This window comes from Rousettus aegyptiacus, unplaced genomic scaffold, assembly GCF_014176215.1.
Source record: "Rousettus aegyptiacus isolate mRouAeg1 unplaced genomic scaffold, mRouAeg1.p scaffold_m13_p_11, whole genome shotgun sequence".
In the NCBI taxonomy this organism is placed as follows: Eukaryota; Metazoa; Chordata; class Mammalia; order Chiroptera; family Pteropodidae; genus Rousettus; species Rousettus aegyptiacus.
In genome coordinates, this window is record NW_023416286.1 from 51,019,955 (window position 1) to 51,033,530 (window position 13,576).

At 31.4% G+C, this 13,576-nt stretch overlaps 1 protein-coding gene across 2 annotated transcripts in view; it reads right to left on the reverse strand.

The window, feature by feature from the left end:
* TNFSF13B (TNF superfamily member 13b) overlaps positions 1–13,576 on the reverse strand; it is a 32,403-nt gene that overhangs the window by 16,037 nt on the left and 2,790 nt on the right. Inside the window, exon 3 of one of the 2 annotated variants that reach the window (XM_016145246.2) lies at positions 1,321–1,377. The exons of the other annotated variant lie outside the window; for it this stretch is intronic. Within the exon in view, the coding sequence (XP_016000732.1) occupies positions 1,321–1,377 (57 nt within the window). The remainder of the gene's footprint in view (positions 1–1,320; positions 1,378–13,576) is intronic. 2 annotated transcript variants of the gene reach the window in all.

A 13,576-nucleotide genomic window follows, 5' to 3' on the forward strand; every position in this document is an offset into this window, starting at 1 on the left:
AATAAAAATGGAAATACAACAAATCAAAACTTATGGGGCACGGTAAAGCAGTACTGCTAAAATGTCCACACATATTTAAACTTACATACTATTCAAGGTTTGTTGGCATTAGAAGGCCAACCCAGGGGTCCAAAGGGCAAGGCACTCAGATAAGCACCCTTGGATCAGTAGAGAGCAGCCGCCACACCAGGAAGATTATAACACTGTGCAATTCATACTCAAAATGGAACAGCAGCTGTTTCTTTTTGTGTGATTTACAGCATTTTTGTTTTTGGCTCAACATATAAAACAAATCTTTTTCAAGTTATATTTAAAAAATTTTGTATTTGGTCCTTCGGGTCTTCTGACTTAACTTTAATTCTTAGGAGACAGTTTGCTGCCTATTAAAAGTTGCAAGCATATAACTTTGGAAAATGCAGAGCAATAAATAATAATAGATTTCAAATAGTTTATTATTTGTGTTACATTTGAAATAATTAAAGCCACACAGAAAAATACAGATGCAAGACAGCTCTCCTGGGAATCATTACGAAGGTCAATCCAAATTCATTATCTGGACTTCTTTCCTCATTCCTGGCTCCAGCTTAATCTCCTGACACTTCTGAACTCCCTTTGGTGGTTCGCACCCCAGACATCCCCCTTTGCTTTATTTTTCTCCATAGCATTTAATGTTAGTATTCTACATTTTGCTTGTTTGTTTCTTTTTCTGTTTTCCTCTCATCAGAAGGTAAATTCCACAAAAGTGAGGAACCACGCGTATTTTAGTCACTGCTAAGTCCCAGTTCACACACAGTAAAGTAACAATGTATATTCTTGATCAATAATTTCACATTCAGATTTTTCATAAAATGTTATATTTATTTGTACATATTATATATTTATTAATAAGTTGATTGATATAAGGTGTTTATGATATGTTCAGTTTTATCCATTCTATTATGATTCTACAACCTAATAGGAGAATTAATGTTTGCAAATGAAGATGATCTTGAGGCATTACAGAAGCCAAAATGATTTCTAAGTAATAAAACAATGAATTTGTTTTAGTATTGCTTTTGTTTTATTGTATACTAATTATTTAAAGTTTTTAAATATTAGTGTCTCTAAGGTAATTCTGTTTTGATATAACATTAGTCTAAGTATTTATTCCCCGATCATTTTGAATAAATTAAATTTATTATTTTACATCTGACTATAAAAAGTTTCGAGGCAAAGAGTCGATTCAAGATAAAGTTTGAATAGTCTTTGAACTCGAAACTTAACAAGTAATTGGACTAAACTTAATTCTAAGTGGAAAAATTACTGAGACTATTATATTACCTTTTCGTATAGTAGGTGTGTCACTGTCTGCAATCAGTTGCAAGCAGTCTTGAGTGACTGAAAAGCAAAAATGTATCATTTTAGTTACTTGAATTGAAATAATAAGGGAAATAAAATGACTGAGAACATAAAGCTACAAACCTATCTTTCAGTAATGCCAAATCTATTTTATGTTCTATGTACCCTGTATATTATTCATAAAATTAGTTATGAAATGTAGCCATGGATTTTTAATATAACTTGAATTTAAAATATAATTTATCCTTGAAATTCATGTTTCAGAAAAGCTCTACATGCTGTTGAAATATAGTAAGTGTATCACCGTTATAGTTTAACCTAACTTCCTTTAAAATGTTATATATAGAAAGTGAGTTTAGTCATTGTTATTTGTTTTTCAAGTCTATCAAATACAAGAGCCTGTTAAACTATCAGGTTATTCTAAATCATTTTTTGCTTCAAAATATCTAACAGTAAATAAGGACTCACTAGTACTAAAAATGCTACTATTAACATTACAAAAGTAAAAGTAGTTGCTAACATTTATTAAGTAGATATAAATCCATCCAAGCTCCCAAAGACCCTAAAGTTTATGTACTGAAAACTACATCTTGGAAAGTAAAAATAAATTGCTCAAGGCCTGAGGTGGAAGGTGACAGGGCCAAAATATAAACTACGTCTGTTTCACTCCAGAGCCAAAGACAGGCTTTTGGCGAAATATTTGGACCAAAAAGAAAAAGAGATAGAGTATCTTTTAAAAATAAAGTGGAAGGTTTCCCTGAGACTGCACAATCAACAGTTTCTGGAAAGCCTCAATTCATATCACATATTACATGTACAGTAGAATATTCCAAAGGATGCCTTTAGGTCAAATCAGAATGAATACACAGTCTGTAGGGGAAAAATCAAAGCAGTAAATATCTGTGAAAATATAAAACAGAAACCTAAGGGTGCCTATTTTAAATTAGGAAAGTGTTATTTTAGATTTTTTATTATGTAACAAATGTTTTGTTAAGAATAGAATACTTTAAAAACATTTTAAGAGCTTGACACAGTCAAGAATTTCTGCTTCAGTTGATTGAGAAATTTCTAATATTTAAAACACAGAACAAACATAATAATTATATTGTATTCTGAGTGTGCAAATGCATAGGCCTAAAAAGAATACTGTTAGAGTTACCACATAATAAAAATCTGTTAAGTAATTTCCCTTGGCATTTAAAGGTGGAAATATAACGTTAAAAATTGCAATTTCTTTATAACTATGAGACTTTTCTAACATATTTTTACGTTAATCTGATCAATTCAATGGGAGTAGAACATTTTGGTCTCCTTTGTGGTTCTTAAATTGCTCTGTAAAACAAAGGTAGCCACGCTTGTGCCACAGAGAAAATATGATGCTTTAGTACAGTTATGGAGGTAGACCTTCTGCCATGAAAATATGTAAAAACATCGCAGTGGGCAGAAAAATTGTGAATAACAATGCCTCGAAAAAAGGAAGTAACAAAACGTCCAAAGCAGGTAAAGTGTGAAATAGCCACATTAAATCTATATTAAACGTGTTTCTATTTTTCTAACAAATACTGCTTAAGAAATTACTACTTGCACGGCATCATGATAAGTTCTGTGAGGGACACAAGGGTCTATCAGAGCCATGTGAAGTTCTAATCTTTCCTCCAAACAAGAAAGAAGATGTTGAAAAAAAGTTTCAAAATTTCCATCTTTCTTTTGTTACTACGTGCACGTGTACATTATAAAGATTAAATGATAATGCATATGAGACAGTAGTATTATATCTGGTACATAATAATTGCAAAATTACTCTTGACTATATTATTAGTAGTAGTGCTAAGCATTATTGTCCCTAATAATATTAAACCAAACAAACTAGAAACATAATGGTGACTATGAGAGCATGAAGACCAAATGAAGCTGATAGGCCAAAGAAATACTATAATACATTACTTTGTATTTTAATTAACCCTTTCCCTGACCATTTCCCCAAAACTCCTATAGTAGACTTACAAGTTCTATTTAGACTGAGTTTTACCTAAGAAGTAGTGCCTCAACACTACCAAACCAATATGAAAATCTCTGAATTTTAATCTCTGCAGTCTAACCAAAACTTGGCCATGACCTACATGTTGAAAAACAATGGCCTATTCCATCATGCAGTAGCAGAAATCTAACTTTTAGAAGCAAATACAACGTTATGGAGATAAAAGTTTATTTCAAGAAATATTCTTCAGAAAAGAAACGAGATAACAAAATGACAGTTCAATAACAGTATTTAAATTATACTCACTGAAGTTTGTGGTATTCATTAATTTTCCTTATTCCAGAGCAAGTCACTGGGCTTTTAAAAATGTTTTGTTAAAAGTAAGAATAGAACTTTCTTCATTATATGCTGTTCAGGTCCTATCAACCTTATCAGTGTTATTTAACTCTCCACATTTCTACTCTTTCTATTTAGGAAAATTGTTATCTATTATCGACTTATCTCCAGTTCAGCATTTTAGGACTCTCCTATTCAACAGAGATCTGATCTGAGACTATAGATTACTGCTCACAAAAAGTGGGCCAAAAAAGAGCAATATTATTTTTCAATAGCTCCCAGTAACATAGATATCCAACCACAAGAGCTTTGAGCATGCATAGTCTAATGTAAGAAACATACTATTGATAACAATTGTAATGTTAATTGATTGTGTTTGGCTTTCCTAAGTCTTTCACACATCTTTCCCTCTACTACAATTGAAGAGAAGTATACAAGAGTTTGAGAGTAGTTTATCCTTTTAACTAAGCAAGGCAATACCATACATTAAAACCTTTTGTGTCTGAGAGGGAGATACATATTTCTAAATATATATATATATATGTATATATTTACTATATACTGATGTGAGGAACATGAATAATTAATCTCAAGTCTATTTTGACAGCATAAAAAATTTACACATATTATCAATCTTTGTGTAAAATATTTCTCAAAAGGAAATATTATATTGATGACAAAAATAGTTTAAAAAGAATTTCTAAAATAAGAACTTTTATTGTGCTGACTGGAAAATTACTGCTTGGCTATTGCCAATGGGAACATAGGCTGTCACCCATAGGAATATAACATTCTAACAATAAGCCTTTTGCTTCTGTACCCCCGCTTGCATAACCGACCTGTAGGTTGACAGTTAGTAAATAGAAGAAAAATAGACTTTTGTGTTCAGACTGAAAGAAGAATGGAGTTTAGGGCTTAAATCTCTGTAACTGTACATTTCGGGGCTGCTTAATTTGGGGTCTGCGTACCCCTAGCAGATCCAGCTAGCTGAATAAAGAGTGTGTTTCCTATAACTCGCTGATTTCTGGTGGCTACAACATTGTATCAAAAATAATTTGTGATTACTTAATATTTAACATCATAAAATCCAACCAACTTCACAATTAGAATAGCATTTAAATATTTTCTATGATAAAATATTTTGAATTTGAAAACTACATTCTTAAGTGTAATGTTCAAATACCATTTAATCAAGAAAAGAGATTTGAAAGCTTATGAGATTGCTAATGTCTGTTGTATTGTTTTCTGTACTGGAAATAACCCTTTCCAACTGGAATCTAGTTGATTATACATTATTTCAACAAAGCTAAATCTAATATAAACTGCCATAAATAATGCCATTATTGCAGATTATGCACGGTTCCCATGAAAAACAGAGCTTTTCCTGTTACATTTGCCTTATCTATCTGCACTACTTCTTCATTGTTCTTCTCACTAAGCTGGCTGGCAAAGTCTAATTAGGAGAAATCCCTTAAAGATCAAATATTGACCTAATGCAGGGCACAGGTTAATGAAGAAATTAAAGAAAGAAAACATTGCTTTAGGATAAACATTCTTAATGGAATGGGAATACAAGAATTTAGATGTGGAAAACTGGATTATAAAGTTTTATTTGATCAGTGATAAGAAGTTTGCTCTGGTGGTTACTTATGAAACCAGTTAGAGTTGAGAGAGTTTTAAAAGAATTTCTAAAGAGCTAAATTGAGAAGTATGTACTTGACCTACTAGAAAACAGGGGAGGGGACGGGGGGAAGGAATTCTTAATCCTGAGAAGAACCTGTCTGATACATGTTGATAACGAGTATTTTTATGTGTAGAATGATTTGCCCTAAAGGGAGAATGAAAGCAAAATTTCAGTTGTTGACTGGTATTAAATATTATATGATGATTTGGTTTCAAATGCAATTATAAAAATGGAGATTCCAAGATAAATTGTGAAAAAATGTATATTTTTGTGACTAATGACTAAAAGTGTTTGAATAAGAATTAATTAAAAACTTTTTTTTTCAAGTTTTCAATTCAGGGAAGTTCAAAAAGATAGCACTATAACGACCTGGGGAAGTAAGAGAAGGGTGGTAGTTTTTTGAGGGCTGGAAAGGAGGTGATAAAATAGAAGTATAGCTGAGAGAAGTAAAGAAAAATGTATGAATTGAAGATTTTCTATGTGTGTGTTTAAGTATAGAGAGTTTGAAGCATTAATTGTAAGGTACCACTCACAACATGTCCTATGCCTAAAGCAATGTAGCATATCTAAAATGGTAGCCCTTTGTATAGCTTCATAAGCACTAAAAATATTTAAAAATCAAAAAAAAAAAAACCCCAAACAACAGCATTTTCATCTAATGCTAAAATCTAATTTTACAGTTGATCAAATATTTTAATTTAAAATTACTAATTTTATAGTTGAGTCATCATCTCCACAGAATATTTTTTTGGGTCACGACTTCTTTGCATTATTTTAGGATAGTTCTCTTTATTAATCATGTATAGTCAGATGTCACTGGCTATCAGTAATTTATCAGTGAAAAGTATTAGCTTCATGATGCCATATACAAACATGTCTGAAGTCAAGGAAGGTAAAACCAAAAATAAAAATAGACCTGAGTGTCTTGAGAAATGTAACAATAAATTGCATAACTGGCTAGTACATCTTCAACTTCCCCTTAGGCATCTCTGTTTGGATGCTTAGTGATACCTCAAGTTTTATATGCCCTAAATCTATTTCAGTATTTTCTTCACACACTCACTTCTTATTTCTTCTCTATTTTCTTTCTAAGTGTATATATAACTATCCTCTGAGTCATCCAAGGTAGAAACTTTATAAACATGCTTGATTCTTTCCTCCTCAATCTTGAAATTCAACTAATAATCAAGTTTTAATGCTTTGAATTTTTAACATTGTTAAATTTATCTCATTCAACAATTTTACTGAGCACTATATTTATGCCATGTGTTACACTAGAGATAGCAAAAAATAAGAGGGAGAGGTCTCACAATTCCTACCCCCATGGAGTATACAATAGAGTAGAAAGGACAGACATGAATCAACATCATAAAAACTGAATTAAAATTGCATGTATATGAGTGAGTGCACGGTGATTTGATTAGATCAGGTTGAATCAGAAGGCTTCAATGAATCTTGACACTTGAACTGAAGTAAGAAGGAAGAAGGGGATAGGAACATTCGAGACTAATAGTAATGAGTATATAAAAAGGCTATGTTGAAAGGAAAGAGCAGGTACAGCTGAGAGAGAGAGAGAGAGAGAGAGAGAGAGAGAGAGAGAGAGAGAGATATTGAGAGAGAGAGAGAGAATGATAAAAATGAGAAGATGAGGAGCATGGTACCCTATGTTCAAATCTTTATCCTCATTGTTCTTGACAATTACATTAGCCTACCAAGTTGGGCTTCTTTTCTCTTCTACAATTTCTAGTCCATCAGTTGCATTTCCTCCAGAATTATTTCCTAAACCGAAATTGTATTTTGTCTTTCTAATGTTTATAATTCCTTTCATGGGTTTCTATTCCACACAAAAATCAGGTCTACTTCACAGCTCCTAAACACTACATACCCACTCGGCTGTACTTAAACACACGTTCTCGGAACAGGACGTCGCCTTCATGATTCCATGACTATGTATCTGCCATTCCCTATGGCTAAATATTCCTCACCTGTCCATCTGGTGAAAACCCATTCATCCTTCAAGGCTCAGATAAAATGTCAACTCTTTCCCTGATTCTTCTAGCTAATATTTGATCCCACTATACTTTGTACAGACATCTATTGACATACATTCATTACACATACTAATGGTTTCCTTAACTGTCTCTCTTCCTAGACTGTGGGTCACTTGATGTTAAGAACCATCATTTACAAATTTTCACAGTGTCTGATTTGCAGCAGACTCAAAAATTTTAAACCTGTGGAACAATTTAGAAAAGAAAATAAAGATCATAACATCCAAGCTTTCCAAATAATTCTTTTAAAACCCATTGTTACATTCAACTTTATAAACATGTTAAATTAAATTGATGCTTCAGGAAAAATAGGTTCCATAAATTAAAAATAAATATCTCCATGATATCCAGACCCTCTAACAATAAATCTTAGGATCCACGGTTATATGAAAAACATTTTCCATAACAAATAATCATCAATAAGTTTTTGAGTTCTCATCCATAGAACTGTAGCATGCTATCATATTATTTTTAAAGTGGTTGTGTACTATTTCTTTAAAATTTCTTACTCTGTTTCCCAGAAGCTCTAGAAAAGAAAAGAAAAAGAAAAGAAAAAGAATGAATTTATGTGTGACTTCACAACCAGTGTCAGAAGCTTTCATGAAACAGTTATTTTCAATTTCTCCATTTCAAACAGTCTAGTCATAGGTGGAGGAGAAGGAAAGGAAAGCCTGAACTTCGAACAACACTTCAATCAGCACTTGCAAAAAGCCAAAAATTCAGAAGAGTAAAGGGATAATCTCAAGGTGTTAGCATGTTATGTCTCTTGCACCTACTAAAATAAGGCATCTACTTGTTTTTTTCTTTTTAATTTCCTGTTTTATTATTCTTCACATACCCTAGGATATACTTCCCCTCACTCAGATTTACTCCATCTTCAAATCCCAGCTTAGCTCTTCTCCACTATGGATAATTTTTCAGTCTGGGATCTCCATTGCTAACATTCTGTGATTCCATAAGTAAATGTCTCTCTCATTGGTAATAATATTAATAATAGCCTAGGCCTCTACATAATCTAATAATTTTTCTCAAATCTGGTATCTTACTTGAACATTAAGCATCTACAGCTTGCATAATAGAAAAAAGTCAGAACTTACAGTCAATAATGAATTCACCAGTTCTCAAACCAGTTAGCTGTTCAATCATGAGATTGACATATACTTCTGAAAATAACAATATCTATTTCAGAGTGCTTTTGTGAGAATCAACCAGACTTATAATTTACATGTACTTTGCAAAGGCTAAAGAGCTTGTTTATTTTATTATTATTTTATTATTATCTTGAAATTTACATTAATTTTGTTTAATTTCTCTAAATATTTATTTAGCTTGTTGAGAGGAGGAATTGATTATGTCTGGGCTTCATTCTCTCATCTAAAATAAAGACAATAATCCTAACCTAATAAGGTTATTGAGAGTGTAAATGATCATAGATCAACAGGGCATAACCTAGAACTTGCACATGGAACATACCCAATAACTTAGTTTCTCTCTTCTCTTTTCTGTATATTTTGGATTGTCTACCTCAGAGCTTTGCATAGTGGATGTTTCCTCTATTTTGAGGAAAATAGGTTTCTTCTCTAACTCTTCAGGAATGGGTATACCTTTTAAAAGAAAATCCCACCATAATAAAAGTAGGGCTGCCCAATACAGTTCTTTTAATAATTCCTGTAGAAGTATTAATGAGTACACATCATTCAATATTATGAACTTATGTGCAAAATACCTACTCGTGTCTGCAAATTTTTTAAATAATTCAAAGAATAAAGAATTATTGAGCTTTCAAGGAACAGATAGAAAGACTTACCCTGGCTTCCCTTTTGAAATAGCAACACATCCCTTCCTCACCCTCCCTCATCACATAACATGGTTGATTCTCTTAATCTTGCCTTAAAATTTTCACTTATTCAATATATTTGCCATTTTTTAGTATAATAATTTAATCAGTTTTGTTTATTAATTATTTTCTGTGTCTTTCCACCTTACTGTAACGCAATCTCCTATAGACGGAAAACTTTTATCTGTTTTGTTTTCTGATCAACCTAACAATTAGAAAAATTCTTGGAACCTGGCAGGCTTGCAGAATATATGGAAGAGATGCAATATGACTCTTGGCTACACTGACTGACTTGTTTCCTAGCTCTACTGTTTCCCAAAACTTTAAACTTGACAAGAATAGAGTTCAAAGATTTGGTTATCAGGTCACTCTTTTCACTTTAAATACTTTTTTGGAAATTGAACAGAAGCCAGCTCTTGCAACACTGAAAAAAGAGTCTCTCATTATTGAAGCAGGGAGAAAAAAATAACAGTCATGGAAGATTCTGGTCAAAGATCACCATGACAGCAGCCAGCTGTTTTTGTTCTAGGAAGGAACACACCCTTACTGGGTAAGAAGCTCCAGTTAGCCTAATTTTGGTACAAAGTGGATGGTTGAGTTCTACATTTTATGCTTTCAACATTCATTTTACAGCCTTATTATTTACCGCTAAGCTAGAAATGCCAGTGAAACAAAGGCTGGACATTACAGACCTCTCAGATCTCCCATCTTTCCTTGCAAAGAAGATGAACTATGAATTTCAAGAAAGAAGACTCAAAAATAATATTGATATTTTTATTTTTAACAGTGAAAAGTGTTTACCCAAGAGAAATACGGTATTAGGTGTTCATTTATGTGCACTATATTCGAAACTCTCATTTAGAAAAAATTGTTAACTAGCATGTGGTGTCCTGGATAGTTCCTGGGACATAAAAAGGATATCAGTGGAAAAACTGGTGAAATTCAAATAAAATTTGGAGTTTAGTTATTAGTTAAGTCCCGATACTGGTTTCTTAGTTGTGAAAAAGTTACCACGGTAATCAAGATGTTAACATTAGGGGAAAATGGATAAAGGATATATGGCCACTCTCTGAACTATCTTTTCGACTTCTCTAAAATAATTCTAAACTAAAAAGTTTATTTTACAATGAGGAAAAAAGACAAAATAGATTAGTCAAAATCTTACAATAAATATTTAGAAGATAAAATTTGTGTAATTTTTCCCCACTCTTGTTCTTATATTCCTTTGACTTGTTCATGTTTTCACCACTATTTTACTATTATAATTGAGACTAGTATAATAAACATTATCAAAAAATAATTTTTGTCCTTCTATGACCTATGACACATTATTATTTCTAATAACTTTTAAATTTCCTACTGAATAACAAGGGAGAAAATACTAAAGTCACCTGATTTTATTAATAAACTATTTTAGTTCAATAGGAACCCATAAAAGAATTCATTTTCTTGCTGAACTCTAAAGATGCTTATCCTTAGGTTTTTAAAATGAATAGATTTATAGTTAGGTGAGGGTTCAAAACAGAGGTCATCATGATACCATTTGTGAAGAAATTTTAATGAGTAGTATTTTAAAGCCATATCACTTTAGTTATTATTTTACAATTGGGAATATCTCCGAATACACTTTATGGGCTTAAAAATGAATATTTGGCTAATATGAGCCATTTGGCAATTCTTTGATCCTGGATTTCCCCACATTTCTGTTTATTATACTATAATCAGAAATTATCTTATGAAACATGAAACTTAATAAGACTCTCATTTCAAACACAACATAATTAAGAAAAACAAAACTGGAGCCAAAGTAGCAAATTTTAAAATTGAGTAAAAGCATCATACGCCCTTGGGGGGACTGGAAAGAGTAGTAAGGGGCATGAGGGCTGATGGTGGTCCCTTCATCTACTGCTGTCAGTTTATGAATAATCATCAAGTTGTATCCATAAGATATGAGTCCTTTACCATATTTAAATAATACTTCAATTAAAATTAAAAACATTAAATAAAACCAGAAACCCATGAAAAGGCAATTAAAGAGGTTGCTGAATATGAGAGTTTTCCCATAACTTTTTAGCTCAAATTGTACCTGTACCTGGTGCACCAAGATAGTCTGAGGCAAGGTATTCCCAAATGCTCCCCATGACTCTAGACTTGTGATCAGGCCTATTCTTTGGTCAATTAGTTGTTTTAAATGTCATGTTAAAAAATTGCATAAGATGCCCTCTAAAGTCAGACCTGAAACATGAGAATCTTCCTCCACAAAATGATGCCAAATCATTCCCAAACATTCTTACTTCATATTGAGCCCAAAATAAATCAACAAATATTCATAGAATACCTACTGCGTGCATGTGACATGATGAATATACAGAAGAAGAAAAAGTAGCCAAACTACAGAAGTCTCTACTTTTTAGTTGTACAGACAGTTGTACAAATGAAAAGAAGACAGTCTTTCTAGCTGTACCAAATACTGATGCAATACTAGGCTCGCTGTGTCCTGGCCGAGGTAGGGCTTTTTAGCCCAGTACCCTGGAATTTACTTAGAAATTTAATATACACACAATAAAATTGAAGTGGCTGGTAAAATTGTGTTGGATTTATAGAAAATAAGACTAGGGAACATTCTGGTGTGTTATTTAGCAATTTTAGCTATGAACCTTTTTGACATAGTTATAAAATGATAGCACATTGTCATTGAGGAGTATATGTGGAAAGCAGAGTATTCTAAAAAACATCTAAAATAATATTATAAGTATAAATCTAGAAGCATGTTTATGTGGCTTAAAAAAAAAGCTTGAGATCTAATGCTGTATCATTTATAGAAAACTACATTTTTACAGTTTAAAAAGTTATATGAAAACGCTAAAACTTCAAAATAGCAACGAAATCTTTTAAAATTAATTTTGAAAAAATAGTGAAACCTACATAAGAAAAACTATGTCTTATTGGGAAATTAAAATTTGATATTAATAGAAATATTTAACATTCTTGATTATATAAATTAAACTGTTCATTTTCTTCTTCAGATTTAGTTTTAAATTCAAACAAAAATGTCAATGGTTCTAAAACACATAAGCAAAAATTAATAAATGAGAACATAAATGAATACTTCGAAAGTAAAAGGGGCAATATAAAGTTTTTGAGTCTTATTGAAAATGAATCAGAATAACTAGAATGGAAATGACAACCAAAGAAAGCTGCATAGATTCAAACTGCATAGAATTTTCTCAGTTCCAGAAAAAGACCCGATCAAATAACAACAAAATCATAGAGTTTCAATAACCTTCTTGGATGTAGACACATCAATTTTAGAGTAGTATTAAACAAAGTAGAAATTTTTCCTGCACAAAAGGATAGTGTCGAGAACAATCTTCAGGCTAATTTCATTGACAAGGGATAGCATATATTACCTGTCACTAAAGCTCTCATCTTTAAATATTCCACCTCAGATCAATGAATGTTATGAGTATATCTATATCTGTATCTATATCTATATCTATATCTATATCTATATCTATATCTATATCTATATCTATATCTATATACATACATAATGTATCATATATATGATATACACTCTACATATTATATACTATACAAATATATATACTACATTAAACATTTATCAAAATTTGAGGCAAACCAAAATAATGACAGCAGTGATTACATAAGGACTGTAGAAATAGTAAATTTTGATTCACTTGGTTAGAATTTTCTGTTATTCTCCAAAATTTCTAAAACTTGCAAATTATTTGGGAAAATTTTTTCAACAGTATACAATTTTTGGATGCTATAAAAACACAAATATGTAAACATATACACATAAGAATTTTAAAACATTAGTAGAGGATATTTGGGAAAGTGGGACTCAAGCAGTTATTGATTTCTTACTCATTTCTTTTCTTCTTAAATCTGATGTAATGAGCCTATATCGTCTTTGCCATAGTAAAATTAAGGTTTATTTTTAAAACTAAAATTTAGAGGCAGGGAAATACCAGTAGAGAAGATTGAAGAAGATTGAGGCATTCTGATCCTATTAGATAGCTCATTAAATTACAAAATTACTAAAAGTATTTTATTTAATACAGATAAGCAGAATAATAAAACAATGAAAAAAGTCTCAACATAAATTCAACTATACATGAGGAACTTAAGATAATACAGTAAGCTTTCCAATACAAACAAGTTAAAAAGAATCTTCTAATAAATTTAGTTGAGATATTTAGCAGCAATTTAGAAGGAAAAAAAAATAGAAGAAAGGAGGATTTAAAAGCTAGCATGACATCATCTGTGAAAGTAAATGCTGAAAGGATTAATGAGTTAAATACCAAACTAGAAATTCAAGTTATAAG